This window comes from Labrus bergylta, chromosome 17, assembly GCF_963930695.1.
Source record: "Labrus bergylta chromosome 17, fLabBer1.1, whole genome shotgun sequence".
NCBI lineage: Eukaryota > Metazoa > Chordata > Actinopteri > Labriformes > Labridae > Labrus > Labrus bergylta.
Window position 1 is genome coordinate 20652787 of NC_089211.1, and position 21168 is coordinate 20673954.

Genomic DNA, 21168 nt, shown 5'->3' on the forward strand with positions numbered 1-21168 from the left:
TAAAGCCACTCTCCTTTTGCTTCATGGATAACTAGAAAATTGTGTCTGCTATTTCTGTCCTCAAAATGACACTTGCTCAGATAAATGGCCAATGTGACTCCGGTGCATTTTTAGCACATCCCTGTTTTATCAAAAAAAATGGTGGTTGTCTCACAATTTGGATTTTTTCCTCTATACTTTCAGTAGTTGTCAGATGCAGGCTAATCACCATTTTGATACGGCTGCCATTTTCCTCTAAAATCAAGGTCATGGTATGCAGCTCTAAAGCTGTTATAATGTCAGAGTGCTCTTTGCAACTTGCTTTTTGTATTTCTTTTGTACTTGTTTTGTAGTATGGATATCTAACATTCGTTATTATCTAACCATCAACTGATTGATAATGAAAAGACAGAGAAAATCTGGAGCAGCAAAGTTCCATATTTTAGGTTAAAACAACATATTTGATATTTTATTAGATACCATCAGACAGCTGATGTTGGCACTGAGCCTCTTCATTTGGCTGTCATTGTGGCTAACATTAACTTTTTTGCAGAAAGGAAAGGTGTAAATTCCTTTCTTAGTGTAATGGTAGATTGGAAGAGGTTGAATGTTGACATATACGCGACTGTCTGAAGGTAGGCTATGCGTTATTATAAAGTGGCATCCTCCCTCATTGGAAATAAAATTAAGCCAGTGGGGAATTGCAAAGAAGTGCAGTTCATTGAGTGTGTTCTTTGGCGGGCTCCAACAGCCAAATAAGTCCCAGAAACACCCATGTTAATATGGCCCGTTTTACAGCACAATTAAACATGTTTACTGCCCGGTACAAAAAACAGTTTTGGTCTGAATATCTAATGTCTATTTATACACACTGTATGGGGGGGCGATGTTGAAGTAGCGTGCGATTTTGAAGAAGGGGCTTCAGTGCTGTCAGCAGAAAAAACAACTAAATTTTAATGGACAAAATCACCTTAATATGGATACTATGGGAATGGCTGATTTGACCCTCAGATGGGTTTGCTGTAGCTGTTAGCAAGGAGGCTTAAGGCCAGCCTAAGCTCCACTTAGAAAGTTTGGTAGAGTCAGCCTTTGCAATCAAAGCCGCTATCGGTCCGCTTCAGTACAACTCAACAGAAACCAATAGTTGACATCACTGATACTACGTTCTGTTCAGAGTGTTACTGTCATATATTCCACATTTCAAAAGCTGTCAGCGTTCAGCATGGCTAACAGTATTGTTAACAGGGACGTGACAGAATGCTAACCTTAGCTGTTGTCTGACGGTAGGGAATGTGTTTTAGAAATGTTTTCTAACTTGAAATACACCATAATGTCTACAATGTAGTACAATACAACTTACAACTTGAAACACAACGGTGCAACATTTTAGCTGCGTTTGACCATCGGACCACTGAATGTGATGTCAGCGGAAAATGATCAACTTTCCATGTTTGTTCAGTGCAGACTGCTCTTGGGTACCAAGGGATGTACAGGTCAAGATATACCCAGAGACATTGTTTTTAATCGTTAGATATTGATTGGGCTGCTTTGGTCGTTTAAAAACATACATCTGTTTGACCTTATACTACTAAATAATTCATCATCTTACCTTCAGACAAGAAGGCAACAAAGTAAACACATTGTCTGTCTTCTGTTTGTTTATTTTCCAGCTACAGCAGCCCGGGCTCAGAGGAGGTGGAGTCATGAGTGCACCAGAGGCCCCCAATCCTGGGAATGAGCAGGCTGATACTGGTAGTGCTGCCCCAGATGAACCCTCACCAACAGTAGCCCCAAAGCCCCAAAGCCCCAGTCCACCGCCTTGTCCACCGCCTGGTCCACCCCCTGGTCTACCTCCTGGTCCACCCCCTGGTGTACCTCCTGGTCCACCACCTGGTCCACCGCCTGGTCTACCCTCCGGTCTACCCCCTGGTCTACCCCCCTGTCCAAAGCCTGTCACAGTAAAGACAGAACCTGGAACCTTGCAGACGAGCAATGGGAAAGTGTGTGACGCCAACCCTGCTGAGATCTGTGTTGTTTTAGGAGGAACTGATGGAGGAGCGAGTGGAGCTGGATCCCGTAGAGCTCAGATCGAGGGTATGTTTGCCCTTGGTACTCCTCCTCCAACGAAGAGCACAGACTCATGCATAGGTGTGTGATTATACATACGGATATATATTTATATAACGGGAATGTGGTGAAAACAACACACATAGAAGACAAACGAGTAACTAAGCATCGGAAAATGAAGCCAAATTCGCAAAACGTGCAAGAAATAAAGTTCTTTGTTTGAAATCTCTGGGGGATGGAACCCCAGACCCTGACAGTTACTTTTGCTTGGTGGATGCAAATCAACTACCTTGATGAAACAACTTTAAGTGTTGAAACTCTTAAACATAAACTGTAGGTTATATATTTGTGCAGTTAAAATTTGAATACGTGCCAGGCCCTAGTCTGCGCTCTGAAAAATGTTCTGCTTTTTTGTCCTTTGTTAATCACATGCATGATACACACATTCTCCCTCACCGCAATCATGTATTGTGCCTAGTTCACCCAGATTTTTTCCTGAGTGGCACAAAGAAAAGACAAACTGCACTGCTTTTAAAAATGACATTTTAAAAACATTCAGCAGCAGCGTATTTTTTCCCCCAGATACAATGTCCTTGTTACTGAGATAATCCACAGACCCTGCTGTAAGCCGTTTTAATTGGAACTACTTTCTACAGACAAACTGGCCTCTTATAAAATGTACTCGTTGTTGTCGAGTTTTGTTGCTCTTGAATTTCTTTTAAATGTCATTTTCCAATCCTGTGGGCACAAATGAAATCCACCTTCAACTTCTGTTGTATTCAGCTTTAGTGTTGCTAAAACCTGGGTCATGGTGGTTATGATAATTCTCATAATTGTTCCCATTAGACCATTTATCCTATGAAATCATTTGCACAATCACACAAATCTTCTATTTCTACATTTTATGTGCTGCATACTATGAAAAATTACCCAAAACTAAAGCAGTCTAATACAACAGCGATGACGTAGTTCTACTTTCAAGAAGGATTTATTGCTTTTAATATTTCACATATTCTCAATTATGTACATTAAGAGGATAAAATGATAGATTGCGATCTAAATTTAGGACAAATAATCTAAAAGCACCATCAATCTCAGCCTCACCAACCCCTCTGAAACAGTTTACAAAAAAAGTTAAAAAAAATTAAAACGATAGTTAACAATAGTTATAAATCAATGCTACTTATAGTTTAGCATCGGTTTAAGATAGCTATATCTAATAAGGAAGTATTTGACAAAAAAAACTAAGATGTTTTTGATAACATTCTAAGTTTTCATTGGATACAAATTTGTCATTTCTGATCGCTCACATAATTGGAGCACAATAAACAAAGGCTTGAAAATGGATTATTATCGCTCATACTGACCGATTAAAAATCCCTTGATCAGCTCCTAATACCAATCTTGGCTCCTGACTTTCATTATTCATATTTTGATCAATTAATCCGATTTGTAGTAATTCTAATCTTTTAGGCAACGAAAGCTCAGAAAAAAACACAAAAAAAAACAACTCAGATTCATCAGATGTGGAATTGTATGGAAAGTGATATTTAATTGGATTTTAAAGCATGAATGGCTTTTTTGGAAAGATTTTGGTTTGGAAGTAATTTGGTAGTTAAATATTCACAGTGGTAATGATCAACTATGCTCCATGCATGCACTTCTGAAGATTCTTACCCTTTTGTTTTTGTTTTTTTACTCTTCTTAAACTCTCATGCAGGTTCGTATGTTTGCGGAGTATGTGGGAAAAAGTACAAGTATTATAACTGCTTTCAGACACACGTCAGAGCACACAGAGGTAAGACACTCTTACATCTACTCTGTCTTTATGAAACACTATAAAATATACAATTCACTGTTTTTTTTCACTTTTGACATCCTGATCTGAGGATCCTCAACTGAGGATTTACTTCCTCAGTTGACTTTTGCATACTTGGATCTTCCCTATAATTGTATTTATTAAAATGCATTAACTTGGATTGTCCTCTGAGTTGTTTTATGTGAGAGACAGTCAGCTGTAAATGATTACAAGCTTCAAACTGGTGTTCAAATTGATTTTTTTTCCCCTTATAGAATCAGAGAGCATGGGTTCAGATGGTCTACCCCCGCCACCCAACAGTGAGTACACTTATCCACACACATTTAGTTTGTAAGCATGCCAGCACAAGCTGTTAATTTCATACATGGCTCATTTAACACACATTATGTTTGTTTATTTTATTGTAAAGCTCTTTATGAAGTTGACTCAAACAATCCACTCAACTTTTAATTGCGGATTCTTGTGCCCAACCAATATATAGTTTGGCTGGTATTCTCAGCTGATACTTGCCCATCTGACATATATATATATATTTATTTATATCTATCACATCTAAGCATAATGTGGTCTGCACTGGAATTGGTTTGATGCAAAATCATCTAAAGTATGCTTTAAAATGTAAAGAAAACACTTGTTTCAGGAACATTGAAGAATCATATCAATGAGGTTTTTTTCAAAATGAGGTTTATTTTGATTCAAGTTCGAAGTTTATAACAATGGCCGTCGAATTGGCAATCAGAGATTCCACCCCCCTCACATTTGTATTACTATAGTTCTACATAAAGTACACTGTCTTTATGTCTTTATGAGGCTTAACAAGCTAAAAACCACATTATTTACCCTTACCGTCCTTTGCCTCTCCCTTCAGTCTTGTTTCCTCATTATAACTGCCTTCCATAGGTGACATCCTATCATTAAGTGTCTACACGGTAACATCCAACTTGACCTCAACACTTCTGGCACCATCATATCCAGTGTGGACACAATGTTCTCATTATCCCAAAGATATTCTGCTGAAAAAATTAGCTTGGTTAAAGTTTAACTGAATTATCTGAGCAGAGCTAATTTTAGACCATGTCCTCACAGCCAAAATATGTCACACACTGGACCCTCATTGTCAGCAACACCAGTTTAACTGGGGTTAAAGCCAAAATATGATTAAAAATAAGTGGCTGTTTGCAGATATGGGTATGTTACTCTAACAATTCTGTATGTATCAGACATCTCAGAAAATCTCTCCCAGGAATCACAGTGAAAGTTTAAGATAGGAGTATTTTTAGTCCTAATCAGAGTATTACTGGAGTTATTTATAAAGCTTCCTACACACACACTCAGGAATCATTACATGAATGTGCACATTGCTTAAAAGCAGCACTATCAACATGGCAGGGAGAAAATAAAATAGCAATCCTCTCTAATAACAGGAATGTTTTTTTGGCTGTATGTCGTGTACAAGCACATTGTAACAGGCCTGTGACAGTTTAAAAAAAGAGGCCACGAGGGCTGCTCGGCTAAAAGCCCATAGATTAAATTCTTAAGAAGATGGAACATGCTGTAAAACATTTTTGGGTTGCTGACTTCCTTCTTGATAATGACTGGCAGGCTAATCTAAAAGTTTTATATTTAATTGACTTCTATGTGAATTCCAAGTAGCCCCAATAAAATGAGGCAACGATGAAAGATTAAGTATACTGGGGGGGAAGTTATAACCAGTGTTGCTCGCAATAATTTGCTAAAGATAAATACATGCCTTTTAGAAAAGGGAAAAAATGCTCTACATGCCAGTGATCAAAGAAGATCAAAGCTGAAGTTTAAAGCCACAAAGTAACGATACGGCATTATTGTAACCTCGACTTTAAGCCGGCTTAACACCAGATTTGTTCTTAATGATTGGTTACTATAGCAACTTACACTGGTTCATTTCAAGACTGCATTTGAACCAACTGAGAAAAAAAATAAGCCAGGACAAAAATAATCCTGGATTTTCTAGTTAGTATGATTTGTGAAATACCCCTCAGTTGAAGGAGTGGGGGCATAGGGGAGGTTTTTTTTTTGAAAAAGCAGCAGCAGACAACTCAGACGGGAGTGTTGTGGAGGAGTTCTCTCTGCTGGATGGGAGTATTTTGGGAGACCTGCTAGATCAAACTCACTGAAGTTTTGACTTAGTGGGCGTTGAGACAAAAAAGACAACCCTATGTTGTAAAAAAAAAAAAAAACAGGGTTTGGTGTTGGTGTGTTGCTACAGGTACCTGTGAGATGTTGAAATTGAATCCAAACAATTCACTTCTGACTAACAGAGCATGGATGCCAAAACACTGCAGATTGTGTTACCAAACTGTATTGTCATAAAATGAGATCACTATTATTACACATGATGACTCATTGATTTTACAACATCTGCATCACATGCGTGGCTCAGTTGGTAGAGTCGTTGTCCGGTTGGGGGTTTGATCCCCAGCTCCTGCAGCAACATGTCCGATATGTCCTTGGGCAAGACACTTAACCTGAATTGCTCCCACTGCTTCGTCGGCAGCGTATGAATCAGATTAGTTACTTCTGATGGTCTCACTACATGGCAACCTCTGCCATCAGGGTGTGACTGTGTAGGAGTGACCTGCAGTGAAAAAGCACTTTGAGTAGTCAGAAGACTGTAAAAGTGCTTTATAAGCTCAAGTCCATTTACCATTTAGCTAGTGAGATGACTTTTGCATTGTTTTGTGGCCAAAGTGAAGCCATGGGCAATTCTTAGTTTGTATTGTGTTTTCTGAAGCCCCCTGAGTCCACAGAGCGCTCCCATTCAAATGTTACAATCACAGTAAGATTCCTGTTAAAATGTCTCTGGTCTCTGTCTGTATCAAACCTCTCTGAATATCTCTGTAAGCATGCTGATAGTCAAACTAAGACAAACAAATTTCTTTGATAAATACCTGAGAGAGTTGTTTTTACACCACTGTGAAAATGAAAATGAAAATGAAAACAGCTCTTACAATTAATTATCTGTGTATTCCAAAATACAAACTTGTCTTACTGATTGAGAATCAAAGTTGAGTTAAATTGGCAGGTACTGTGGAATTTAAAAAATGCCAACTGTTCTGGCATTTGAGCAGGAAATATGTCACGTTTTAAGTGCTCATCAAGGGAAAATGAAATGTAAATGCCAGATAGAATTTTGGGCTGAATAGCAACATGATTTTTTTCACAGCCTTGCTTTCTGAAATATTTCTTATTCGTCCTTCAAACCCAGTGGGAAGACTCTTAACATCCATATGCTTGAACTTTTATTCAAACAGCAATATAAGAGGATATTCAAGGTTGTTACATCTTGAGCTTTTTGTCTTGTTTTTTTTCCCCCCTAAATAAAAAAGTCTGGTTGCAGATTAGGCTTTATCTTTTAACCGTCCTTGCTTTCTTTCAGAGTGTTTGTGTGTGGCTGTGTAATAGGCAGTGCACTCAAACGTCACAGTAAAGAGACAAGTCCATCCTGAGAGGATCGTGCATCATCCACAAGCAGTTATATACATCATTACTGCGAGGACGTCTTCTCACCTCTGCTCGGAGCCATTATGCTACACGAGCTTTAATTACACTGACAAATACTAGGAACACAATAATTTTGGGAAATTAGTTTTAATCACGTTAATTGGTGGGGAAATGATAGGTTAACATGGTATTGGAGCCTAGAGGTGTTCTAAATGCAATTAAAGTTAGACACCCTAATAATCGCTTTCGTAGCTTTACTTCCTTGTTGCCAATGAAGCGTCTTTGCTGTGAAGAAGGGAAATGATTTTTTTTTTTTTTTAAATCAACTGTGTTGTCCTGTTCTGCACCCCCTAGTATCACATTTTAGGAGTGTGCCCATGATGACAATAACTAATCAGAAACTATTTTGATTTTTGTACCAGGCTGTAAACATGATTATTTGGCTGTAAAAACAGGCTTTTTTTTTGTTGCTGTGGTGTGTATTTGATTTCTGGGGCTCTTGGAGCCAGCCTCAAGTGGACAAAGCAAAGGGCCGTTGTTGGATTCGACACAGCCGCTGCATCGAGGACTACAGCCTCTGTACATGGGGCGCACAAAATAACCGCTTGGCTATCAGCGCTCCCTGTGAAATCTATTTCTAAAACTGCAATTTAACTTTGTAAACATTGACTGAATCTTCATGTTTGGCAAAATCTCAAAGGTGCTGAAGGTTTTTTAGAGAGGCTGGTCTCAGACAGGACCTGGAGGTCTGGGGCTGGATGGGTTACACAAACAGCGGTCTGTAGATTTGTGGCCCTTACTACAGTTGTTCTGAAACTGCTTTGGATTCTGTTTATGATGGTGAAATGATTAACACGCAGCGCTGGCGACATCTCTACGGTCAGCATGCCAATAGCCACTCCCATCAAAACCTGCAACAAAGTATCTGTGGAATTTTGTAGTGAGCTCAAACTGCACCATTAGTGAGGTCTTTTGTTGTTCCCCTGTGGAATAATCATGCTGTTTAACCAGCATCTTCATCTGCTACGTCTGACAGGACCATGGATTGTTTCTGCAGGAAGAGGATCTCACTGCTAAAGATTAGAATAAAACGTTGTTGTTGTGAAAAAAGAGGAACTAAACGGAAGTGCCTTTATATGTGTGTTCATTGTTTTATACAGTATTTGAATATTGTTTAATATACTTTAGGAATTCAGCCAAGAATGTGCCACATTGGTGTGTTATTCAGCGGTCTTCTGCTGTGTAACGTGTGTCAGACATGGACAGAAAACTAAACATGAACCAATTCAAGAAAGGAATTTAGAAATTAACTTTGGTCTTACAGTTGATCTACGCCAAGCCGTCAATATAACAGATTGTCTTCAGGCAGTATTTCACTACGCCGAGCCAAGAGGCACTTCAGGAGTTCTTGTCAAAAGCCACCTGGCTGCATAATTCTTCCCACCGCAACTTAACTAGACAGAGCAGAACAAATAAACATCATCCTTTCACTCCCTTTGCAGAAATATTCTCAGAAAGGGCAACAAATGTCTCCAGAAGTTAATGCACTTTAACATATGTAAAGAAGAGGCATTATGATGCACATATATAAAATGTATCTTTGCATAATTTGAGTCAAAACAACATTTTAATGTAACATTCCAGTTTATAAGATTCAGTTTGCTGAGAGTACAGTCTGACCAGAAAAAGTGCAAACATTATTTCTGAATTAACTTTTCATTTTAAGGTAATGCAAATCAGCTTCAGCTATAAATGCTGTAGTGTGCATGGCATCAGTTTACTTGCTTCGTATTTGTCCCCCATATAAATAAACTTTAAATAAATACACTATAAATACTGCTCATGAGATTCAAATGTGAAGAAAAAAAAACCTGAACTTGTGCATATATTTTCTGTAGCTTTTCTGATTTGGAGATCTGAAAACACTTAATTAAAGTAATAATGAAATCATTATTACCTCTTCTCTGACTTGTCCCTCAGGGATTCATCAGCCTATTTGTCTTGTTTATCTAATCTCATATAGTCTCCCTCTGTCTCTCCCAGTGCAGTCCAATCTGTTCCTTTGCATTTTAATCTTATTGTGAGTGTTCCTTTTTCTTAAGTAGAATTATTTAAAAAACAGTATTCTGCTTCTTCTGAATGTTTCTGTGGCACTTTTTCAGCAAATTGAGTATGACAAGAAAAAGGTACAAGGTGTTCAGCTGCCTTTTTGAACGTATTAAATCGCTGTGCGTAGGGGAATTTGTCTTGGACTCCAAGCGCTACATACATGTAGCTGCCTCCACAGTAGAATTACAAACTTACAAATTAAAATAACAAACAATCCACATGTAAACAGAGAAGCACATACCAATGAAAAATACAAACATACAGCATATTGCACAACATTTGTCAACGCATAAAGATATTCAGTGAAAAGAGAACACTATAAAGTAGGACCCGACCGATATGGGATTTTTGGGTTTGATAATAATATGGATATTAGGGAGAGAAAAAATCGAATACTGATAAATTGGACGATATCTTTCTTAGATCTATCTTTGAGCTGTAGAGATGATTATATATTTACACATTCATAAGATATATAACGAAGACAGGATGGTCACTCAATTGGAAAGTATCTGCTCACGTACGTCTGTCACCGCTGTACACTCTGGAGAGTGATAGTGATGGTTTTAATCTATATAACACTCTACTGTTGACAGGGAACTGCTACCGAAAACAATGAAACTCAAATGAAACTCTATTTCACTGGTGAATTAATCTGTGATTAAATTAGCCGATACCTATAGTCACTGTATAAGCTGATATCGGCCAATATTATTGGCTGGCCGTTTAATCGGTCAGGCTCTACGATAAAGCTTTTACACAACTGCTACAGCCTCGAGTAACATTATTAAAAAACAAATAAACAAACCTTGTTTGTTCTCTGTAGCTGCAGTGTCCAAGTTTCAGTTCAAACATGTCATCTTAGCATTTTAGCGCCATGAGGTGGTTTGCCTCTAACTGAAGTTTTTTTCCAATGCAGAAATCCCATAGGCTTCTTTCGGAAGGCCCCATGGCGATGCTAACTTTGGGGTTGGCCTACAAAAATACGTCATTTTGTTTCCTCTCTAAATCAACCCAGAATGAAGTTTTGAATTCATCCACACATGACTGCTTGTCCATACTGGTTACTTTCATTGTGAGCCTACTTGTGTATCAGTCACAGATCAACTCTAACCATATCTCTTCAATGTGCTCATCTGCAGATAACTTCCGGTACTCCTGTGACATCTGTGGCAAGAAGTATAAATACTACAGCTGCTTCCAGGAGCATCGTGACCTGCATGCAGTTGATGGTAACCCTGAATGAATTTTGAATTTTTGCATGACAATATATATATATATTTTATTTCTTTGAAACTCTGAGTCCTGAACTGGAACGTCATGTATAAGTGAACTTCCCATTTCATACTTTCCCCTCGCTGGAGAATCTCTATTTCTTGCACCAGCAACAAAAGCACAGCAGCATGCTAAAGAGGAAGGGATCAGAAAAATAGGCTGCCTTTCTGCAGGGGGAAAAAAATAAAGAAGCATGGCTTATATAGCTACTATCGGGTACAGTTTTTAGAAGAGGTTTGTTCTCACTTCGGAAAAGGATTCTTTCTTAGCCCGTACCTACAGAATTTCTCTTCATGCTAATTTGTGAAAAATACATTTCAAAGGTATAGCTATGAGAATAAAAATGGGAGGTTTTTCAGTTTCTCTTCACTGTAACTGGAAACAATGCAAAGATACTTTTGATACTTTACTTCCTGGTACATTTTTTTTTATTTCTTTGTTTGTTTCATTTTACTGTAAAATTAAGCTGTCGGCTTTTTGTCACATGATCTATATATGAAACTCATCAGTAGTAGTATGCAACTGTATTTTGAGATATATTTTCTTTTCCCTTTTAGCTCCAACACGTTATGTAATTTTGTGTGAAAAACAAAACAAGAATACAAAGAGGAAATGTAATGTTGAAATTATGCAAATACGATTTAGAAACTGTACAACATGTGTGGATCCTAATGATATCAATAATATCTATCTTACAGACCAGTTGAATAACCTTTGAATCAAAATCTATTAGCTTGTTTCCTCCCTGTCTCTCTCAGATCCATATGAACAGGTAGTGTTACCTGTGGATGGCATTAAAGAGGAGGAGCCTGTTGAACCCTACCAGAAAATTGGACCGAGTAAGACTGTTTGATGCACTCTTTTTTCTTTAAGTTCAACACACATTCAATGCAGCAAGATTACAAGATGTACTTTAGATAAAGTAGCTTTAGCAGCAAATTATGAACGAAATTGACTAAACTGATACCATTTGACATTTTAACACTCTGTCATATCATTATATAAATTTTCTATATTTACTGAATATAAAGAGGGGGAAATCAGAAATACAGCTAAGTATGCTTTAGGGCTGTCACTTTTTATCTGAAATCCGAACATTCATTCGAACCTGGGTCGCGAAGTTCAAATTCTTACTGTAATGAGACGTTCAAATTCGATTCAGGAGATGCAAACCTACATGAGGGAGACTCTTTTCTCTGCAAGCAGCATCCCACTGCTTTAGGGGAGAGAGCCAGGGTGAACTATACCTGCAACTCTCCAAGCTGGCTCGCAAATACTTGTGTGGTGTGAGCTCTGAACGGGTGTTCCCGTCGGCAGGTAATATTGTGAATAAAAAAGAGAGCTGCACTCGATCCGGGTCAAGTTGATAAACTGTAGCAATATAAGCGTCAAACCATAAGGACTGACTTATTGCCAGACACACAAGTCTTAAGTCCAAAGATTTTGAGATTCTCTCCTGTTATCTCTAGCTCAATATAATAATAAATTGAAGTGATTAAATTGTTTTGTTTTTGTGACCGCGGCAGCGAATCGACTGTCTTCAAACATCACTGCGTCGTGTTCTAAATTGGTCAGAAGTTGTTTTTTTGAAAAAAGTGACAGCCCTGGTATGCTTACATGGCATTACCACATTTCTAAAAAGACTTCGGGTGCAACAATCTTCCTCTTGATTGCTCCTAACATGCTACACAGCTGGAAGTCTACATGTGTCCATTTCAGGCCACTGGACACAGTTTGTAATGAACAACCTTAAGTCATGGTTTTGATCCGCTAACCAAAAGTCACACTAAGCATATGAGCTAACTCCACACTGGAAAGGTTTCAGAACATGAGTCCAAAAGTCCTCCTTCGCAGGCGAAAAAGCACTCGCCCACCTTCGCAGAGACAGTGGGTTCAACCGGCGGCAGCGGGTGTCCCTTCAGACACAATTGGCAGTTTTCGCAGGTGGGAAGCCTGCACTTGTCACCTCACTAATGACTCCTACTGATAGGGGGATAACATCCTCCACACACTATGCTGGGAGACCCCTTTTGTTATTTTGTTCTCTAATATTTAGTCTTTGCTAAACGTAAGCTCCTTCCTCTTCTCCACCTCCTCTCTTCTGCTTTTTCCCTCATGCAATTAGACATTATTAACCAAATGACCTTTCCTCTATTTTATTCAACACAACTAACCCAAAAACTGGATCTTAATTGATATGATGCAGGTTTTGAAAATCACTGGATTCAACCAAAGGTCTGACTTGTGTGTTTTCTTGTCTGTAGAAACGGGAAGCTACATCTGCGAGTTCTGTGGGAAGCAGTACAAGTACTTCAACCCGTACCAGGAGCACGTTGCTCTGCACACACCAATGGGTAAGCCTTTTTTTAGTGAGGATACCAAGGGTATGAAGATTTTAGATTTAAAGAGTTTTTAAGGCTGCCACTTTGTACAAAGATATCATCTCATGAACATTCTTGAACATCTCAGTTTTTTTTTTTTATGTTACCAATGTCTTTGTGTGGATAAAATCTGTATTTTTGCATCTGCTGTCGCTAGTCTAAGCATAAGCTTGGAGATCAAACTGACTCTTTGAATGTGTCTTTGATGTAGGCTCCTTTGATATGAAGGCATCACTGTTACCTGAATGTGGAAGCATTGATATGAGTAAATTTGGCCACAGCCAAGCTGGTAAGATAAAAAGTAAGCACCATGTTTTTTTATCCTCGAATGTTTTTTTTTCTTTGTTGAATGCTTGTATTGTGGTAAGCAAGATGTGCATGCCTTGTAATTTAAACACTTATACAGTCGACAGACGCAGACACATAGTCCTTCCTGTTCCAGGTGGTGGCTTATTAAAATGCATCAGTATTATGCTCTTAACATCAGTTTGAGGCGGTGTGTTTTTACCTTGAGCCCAGAGCCAAGTTTTATATTAAGACATCATATTTCATATCTCTGATTGGTGATGTAGACCTTGATTGCTTTGTAACCAGCCGAGGTTGGCAACATGACAAAGTGTAATGGATGTTTAAAACAAGTCAGGAAGAAATTGATCATAGCTTGATGATGATAAAACTGAAAAACAACCCCGTGAATGTGATCAGAAAACCAAAAACCCTATTGACTGTACTTGGTGAATAATGTCTTTTTTAAAATGGCGGCATATTTCCTGTGTGCCTGCATGACTACAGAAAGGCAGCCTGTCGGTTTACATTCATAATACTGACATAGGGAGCTTTGAGAACAGGGACCTTCACAGTAATATCTCAGACCTGCTGTAAGGGTGTGTTAGATATTCAGCTCGCCATGACTGAAGTGTGACACACTGAGCGAGTGGAAACAGGATTTAAGAGAACACGAGGAGGCTGAATTTAAGGTTCTGGGTCACCTTGCCAATGTATTTGTGGTAATGCTTCTGGGAGAAATGAACCTATTGTGGATAGTCTTTACAGCTTTATTGACGATGTTTTGTACACTTTTTTTATTCTTGTTATGAATCTTCTTCAATTGCCTTGGGAATCTATAACATCATAATTGAATCACAAACATTAAAGCCCCTGTGAGAGTTTTTTTTATTAGTCATGAAAAAGACTGCAAATTACACTGATGACTCTTTATGACCTGCAAAAGAAAAAAAGACCATCATTGACTAGATTGACTGTTTCTATGTTGTTCTTTTTGATGTCTGAAACTGCTGCCGCGGGGTAGGAAAGAGATGATTGACCGCACGCCGATGAATCTTACATGTTCCACAGCAGAATCTCACACAGAGTGGCACGTTTGACTATTCACAGAAAGCAGGATAATAGTTTTTTTTTGTCAGATAACTCTTATCTACATATGTACAGTCCAGGACAAAATCATTGTCACTTTGTCCACAGAGGGCGCCAAAGTCTACACAAACCAAAAGTTCCTCACAGGAGCTCTGAAGAACGATTTAATAATGAAACACACATTTCTTTTTAAATTTCAGTCTAGTTTAAAGTTGTCTAAAGTTTTGCTTATTTTTGGGCCCTTGGGTGTTATTTTAGAGACAGTGGATAGAGAGAGAGCCAGTCCTCCTGCTTCGAGGACTCTAACTTCCTTATGTAGGGCTTGTGCACTAACCACTAACCACTAAGCTACAGGCCCCCCCCCCCCCCCCCCCCCCCCCCCGATATCTTGATATAGAATTTAATACCACGTTTTAAAGTAATACCATCTCAGATCTTTAATAATTGTAGTATGGGAAAGTTTGGAAGCTATAAAAAAAGAAAGAAAAACAGTTCTTCAGACGTATGTTTATCTTACGGCTGCTGCAAATAAGCGAGAAAGCAGGAGTGGTCCAGTCAATCACTCCAGTCGGCAAAAACTACCCTCTCTCATGTCCTTTTGGCGTCTCACAAGATACAATAGTTGTGTTTATGTCTCTTTAAAAACAGACAAAGAAGAGCAGATGACACTGTCTTAAATGCACATGCATTGGCAATGTAGTAAAAATAACTGAAGTTGCCTGGGACTTAAGTTTTTGCTGCTGTGGGATCAGACTGATGTTGATGTTGTTTGGTTTTTACTAGTATTTTATCAAAGCTAAGATTGTTGTATTGAGACCACCCTCAATTTAATAAGACACTCTAAGTTAACTGAACAAGTAAGATCAAATTCAAATAGATACATCTTTCAGACACTGTTTTCAAACCTTGTACTTTTATACAGACAACTTGTTTTCATTGTTCTCCAGCACTGTGCTTCACCAAAAACTTCTCTAGCTGTCCTGAATAATTTTCTTTTTCTTCCAACTAGTTTAGTATCTTTTGGTTCATGGCAAAGCCCACCTCCCCCCCCCCCCATCTTTGTGCTAAGACGAGCGCTGCCATAAAGAACTATTTAAAGCGTAGCACACTCACATCGTAGAAGTGGGTCAAAAAGATGGAATGAAGAGGAGAAATTAAAACCCATATTTAAACATAATATGAGCATTTGGGATCCTTTTCGTCGAGGCTGTTATCGAGATTAATTTGCACACTGCAAACTAGTTAAGATGAATAACTTGCATATCTTTGACTTTGTTCCATTTGAACTGTTTTGTGGATCCATAGTTGGAATTAGACATAAAGTATCTGTGTTTTTTCATGATTGGCTTGGCACTCATTGCTTCTCCTGTTTTTAACCTACAGACAGTCCATTCAGGCGGAAGCTGGAAAGTGCAATTCAGTCTAGTCTGGTTGACACAAACAGCTCGCAGAATTCAAGCGGTGAGCACTGAGTCACTTACTTTATGTGGACGTTTGTGTACTTGTGTGGAAATGTATCATTTCTGCTCGAACGGTGAAAAGTATTTTCAGTTGCCCGGGCTGGAAATTGAGATGGAGGAGGAGCGGAGAGGATGTAAAGAGGTTTGTGTGACCTACCTTGCATCAACTGTTACTATATAAAACTCTAGTCTAAGAGCTCTATTATTCCAGTCCACACTCAGACCCTGAAAATGGAGACCTTGTTGAATAACATGTTGGATCACCTTTGGCTCTGATAACAGCTGCCACAAATCAAAGCAGTGACCCAAAAATAGACTTGCAATTAAAGGCCATGAAAACAGATTTCCTTCATCAGCCTCTTACTGTTGGTTACGTTGTCCTGCATGAGGGGGGAAAGAATCTGCAAAATGGACACGGCTGTGAAAGTTTTCTGCCTGTGCTGTTTTTGTCTTTGCTTGTCTCATCGGTTTGAAGTATGTTTAGAGTTTTGAAGTGTATGAATCGGCTAGATTTGAATCTCAAAGTGTTGATTTCTTGCAATTAATGTTCTTATTTTTACAGGCCCGGACATTCAAACCCATCAAACCAAACCTAAACTGTCAAAGTGATGCAGAATGGTCTTTAGTACTCCTCAAACTTTAAGCCTAAGGATGAAATTCCTTTCAGACATAACCTTGTTTTTTTTTGTGTGTGTGTGTGTGTACTTTTTTTCTTCTTCACCAATATTCAAGGAACACGAGAAGATACAAAATGTACAACCAGATGCTTTAAGGCATCTCATGTTAGCACTGAATCATGGATACAAAAACACATTTTTATGTATGCTTGTATATTCAAGATAACACAAAGAACACTGATTGAATAGACAAGAAAAAGAAAGGGGAAGAAAAAAAAAAAAAAAAAAAAAAGGCCCACTGTGCCTGCAGTGTTAACTCCCTCCCTATCTGCTTGTCTTCAGGAACTCCGAGCCCTCTGGTGGCCAGTACCTTCGTTACATCCCAGAGTAAGTCCAACCCCACCTACCTGCAAAAACAGGAAATTGGCATGCGTTTACCCTTTACATTTTTCCCTTTTTTTTTCTGGCATGCCTCATGTCATTGTTTGGTGCAAACAGTTTCCCTATTATGCACTGTTTTTAGAAGATTGTCTCCTTTTAGCTTTGGTATAAAAATCAAAGCATAGTCAGACTAAAACTGTTGCAAGATCATTTTTTGCTAGACAATTATTGTCAGAGAAGCTGCAACTGTTTTCTGTGCATTTCTTTAATGTTTAGCATGTTTATTATATGCTGCATTTGTTGGATAAATACTGAAAAAAAATTGTCAATATAGTGGAGAAGGAGAGGGTAAGACATGCAACGAAGTCTCTTGGCCACATTCACATCAGGATTGTTATGACACAGTCAGTGCCTTAAGCTGCTAGGCCAGCAGGAAGCCACGTCTGCAATCACTGGCACAGTAACACAACAGCTGCATCACAGTTTCTCAGAACAACTTGCTGCAAATGTGAGTCAATTTGGGCTCCACAAATATCAGAAGCAACAAATATTTACCTCGTGGAATTACAGGAAACTGACATTCGGAGCTGCTGATACAGTACAGATCCGGGATAATAGATGGGACATAGAATGCAGTGTATTCATTTTCTGCTCTGACAAAAGAGTCAACACTCTTCTGGGCCTTGTGTGATTTTTTTTATTTTTTTTTAGAACCATACACTTGTGGTGCCTGTGGCATCAAGTTCCAGTTCTACAACAACCTGCTGGAGCACATGCAGTCCCACGCCGGTGAGTCCACGACTGACTGCTACTGCATGTTAAAGCTCGACAAAGACAAATGCAGAATGTGAACACACCGTGTTTCTGCTGCTGCCATGCATGTTAAAGTCTTTTTAATCACAGAAAAATCATAATTTGCCATTAAAAATATAGGCACATAATCACTGCCCATGACGCAGCATTCTTGTATAGAGTTTGAAGGAATATGTTGTGTTAATGAGGGTTGTTGCAGATCTGGTTCTGAGGCTGCTGGATACAAACTTTACCTATGTGCATCATGCATATGACTAGGGTTGTCAGGATACAAGGATTTAAACCTGCTACAATATGTTTGTAGTAAAAATCAAACTATAAACCACCAACTTTTTTTTAAAAGTCCTAGGCACCTGATATCATGTAATTTCTTACTTTTTAAAGTCAATTTTTCGGCCTTTTTGCCTTTCATTGGACATGACAGCTGAAGAGAGACAGGATATGTTGAGAGGAGAGGGCGGGGGATGACATGCAGCGAAGGGCTGAGGTCGGCTTCGAAACCCACAGCGCTGCAACAAGGACTCTGTACATGGGGTGCGCGACATAACCACGAGGCTATCGGTGCTCACTAATTCTTAATTTTAAATAATAAAAAAATGCACACTGTCTAAAATGCACAAATTCGTTGGCAACATGTCTGTACTACAGAAACGCATTGTCATCAGATTATATGATTAATAATGAATCTGTTGGTATGTAAATGTTGATAACACCATTTCCAAGCAAACCACAACTGAAAGTCATGATGACAGGATATCACAAAAAACAATGAAACGTAGAAAAGGGGAAGCAAACAAATGGCCATAGCTGTGAAGCTGTAACCACCAAATGTATTTTTACCTGATTAATGAATAACGTTCAAATGTTTCTCCTCTAATGAATGAGTGATGTTCACTTTCCTTGCATGCAGTTGGAATCCCTCAGTTACCAACTTCTTAAAAAGGGTCTTAAAATACTTATGTCCACATTTCAGAAATAAAAAACAAAAGAACTTTGCACTTGTTGATAATGTAGCATATTTGCTCAGAGACTTATTCCGCCCGGCTAGATTAGTGGATGATCCGTTGTGAGAAATGAATGAGGAAGCAAATTCTGTGGCAGCTTTTTGTTGTTGTGAACTGGCATGGCTGGTTTTAGATGCACTCTTTACTGTAAGCAGAATCGAGCAGTCACAGTGTGTTGTATATTTGTTTTGTATTTGGTTTACTTAAAAACTCTCTATTTGAACCGTTAACTGTTTTTTTCGCCCATGTCTGATGTTTCATCTGTGTACCTCCTCAGCGGACAACGAGAACCACACCAAAGGCGACTCTCCCAAAACCTCCTCTGCTCCCGGTCTTCAAGAGCCGCTGTGGAGAGGTTCTCAGACCCCGGCCCATCCCTCAGTTAAACTACAAATCCAGCCTCAAAGCATCAGCCAGAGAAATCACACCGTCAGCCGTAAGCATATCATTTATGCTCATAGTGATAATATGACTGATATTTCAAAATCTCTCTTTTTAAAGCCTCTGTGAGGAGTTTTTACCCAGTTATGAAAGAGACTGAAATTAATATTAATGCCTCTAAATAACCTACAAAAGCAGCCGGCACCATGAGCGACAACACTGCCAATTTCTCTGTCATAATTTTTGACGTCTGTAACAGCTGTCAGGGGGTAGGTGTCGGATGAAGTGCGTTACAGCCCACTTAGAAGAAAAATAGACGTATTTATACATTTTCCAAAGCAAAGATTCACAATGAGTGATCTATGTCTGACTGTTTAAAAACAGCAGGATGCGGCTCTCTGTTAGAAAACACCCTTCGACATGTACAGGAGAAGATCAGCCAAGAGATAAGAGGTACTGCTTTGTCCACCGGGGGCATCAAACATCGACAAAAACAACCTCACAGGAGCTTTAAAGTTTGAAATCAGCCATGTGTCTTATCATTCCCTAAGAATCTGTCTTTCTTATGTGTAATTGAAACTTTTTCAGATTGATTATCTTAATGTTATACTCTACTTATCTATCCCTATGCTGTGTGTGCTGACAGAGAATAACGGACTGCCTGAGAAGGAGCGACAGCAGGTAGCAGAGCGTCTCTTACGGGTAATGTGCACAGATCTGAGAATGCTGAACGTTCTCAACAGCAAGGACTTCCTGAAGCTGGCGCAGACTCTTGTGGATACGGGTGCTCGTCATGGAGCCTACTCCACCCGTGACGCTTTCGGTAACATGAGTGCCTTGGCACTGCGCCAGCTGCCCCGCATGTACAACCAAGTCAAAGTCAAAGTCACGTGTGCTCTGGGCTCCAACACGTCTCTGGGCATCGCCGTCACCTGCCACTCCCAGACCTCAGGTCCAGACGCTTGCTATGTCCTCACAGCCTACCAGGTGGAGGGCTCCAGACTGAAGCGCTACGTGCTGGGCGTGAGGGAGGCGGAGCCGAGGGAGGGGCCCGAGCAGATTCACCACTGGGTGCAGAACGTGCTGTCTGAGTTTGTGATGTCAGACATCCGCACCGTGTATGTCTCAGAGTCCAGAGTGTGGGCGGCAGGTATTGCCGGGTCCCCTCTTGGCGGTGGACGGGGCAGGATATGCTTGCGATGCGCCGGTTGTTCTCTCGGTGCCGTTGTCCAGGCCGTTCTCGGGAAGCGCAGCCTCCAGGCTCGCGGCCTTCACGATCTGGCTGAGCTCCTCTCAACATGCAGAGAAATCGCCTCCTACTCCTCGTTGTCCCTGCGCGAGGAACAGAGCAACAACTCGTCCACAAGCACAACTGAGGAAGGCGCGCAGAACAGCCTCGCACAATGCCCCACCCCGCCATGCTGGGATCGTATGGCTGAAGCTCTCCTGCAGGTCCATGTCCACTTTGAACACATATGTGAAACTTATGGACGCAGCAAGGCCACGGCTCCACTCCTCCAAGGTCTCAACAAGCATCTGTTAGGGACGCTGGCTTGTCTGCTGGCTCCTCTGCGCCTGGCAGCTCTGGAGCTGAGCAGCCAGAGGCGACCGACCTTACAGCAGGTGCTGCCTGTCTACCTCCGCCTGGAGAAGTTTTTCACATCAAAGGCGGGGGAAGCTGGAACCGGCACGGCTAGCAAACTCTGCCACTACTTCCTGGAAGCACTCAAGGAAAATTTCAAGGTATTGCTCACATTAAATCTTTAAATTAGCAAAGTGATGAGAGCTCTGCATTGCGGCTTCCTGTCTCCACAAATTATAAGCTGGAAGCAGGACATCTTTTCCACTGTTAGACTGTAGTGACTGACGCCAGGCTTAATACATCCATTGTGGCAACAAAGTCCAACCTGTTATGTGGCGTTGCATCGTTGAAGAGCAATTTCATTTCTGATGAAACAAACAAATTTATTTCAGGGCAGATAAATAACAATATTGATGTGCGAAGGCTTTTCTGGTACTGGCTGCTTT

The 21168-nt window shown here is 39.9% G+C and overlaps 1 protein-coding gene across 4 annotated transcripts in view; it reads left to right on the plus strand.

Moving 5' to 3' along the window:
- The window catches only part of znf618 (zinc finger protein 618), a 39061-nt gene that overhangs the window by 10521 nt on the left and 7372 nt on the right, over nucleotides 1–21168 (plus strand). The window contains exons 2-14 of one of the 4 annotated variants that reach the window (XM_065965395.1): nucleotides 1650–2127; nucleotides 3767–3844; nucleotides 4120–4164; nucleotides 10597–10686; nucleotides 11488–11568; nucleotides 12584–12673; nucleotides 12994–13083; nucleotides 13322–13411; nucleotides 15868–15945; nucleotides 16904–16948; nucleotides 17654–17731; nucleotides 19037–19195; nucleotides 19787–20883. In XM_065965395.1, the coding sequence (XP_065821467.1) occupies nucleotides 1683–2127; nucleotides 3767–3844; nucleotides 4120–4164; nucleotides 10597–10686; nucleotides 11488–11568; nucleotides 12584–12673; nucleotides 12994–13083; nucleotides 13322–13411; nucleotides 15868–15945; nucleotides 16904–16948; nucleotides 17654–17731; nucleotides 19037–19195; nucleotides 19787–20883 (2466 nt within the window). In that variant the 5' untranslated portion in view covers nucleotides 1650–1682. The remainder of the gene's footprint in view (nucleotides 1–1649; nucleotides 2128–3766; nucleotides 3845–4119; nucleotides 4165–10596; nucleotides 10687–11487; nucleotides 11569–12583; nucleotides 12674–12993; nucleotides 13084–13321; nucleotides 13412–15867; nucleotides 15946–16903; nucleotides 16949–17653; nucleotides 17732–19036; nucleotides 19196–19786; nucleotides 20884–21168) is intronic. The other 3 variants (XM_065965396.1, XM_065965397.1, XM_065965398.1) reach the window with 3 other exon arrangements.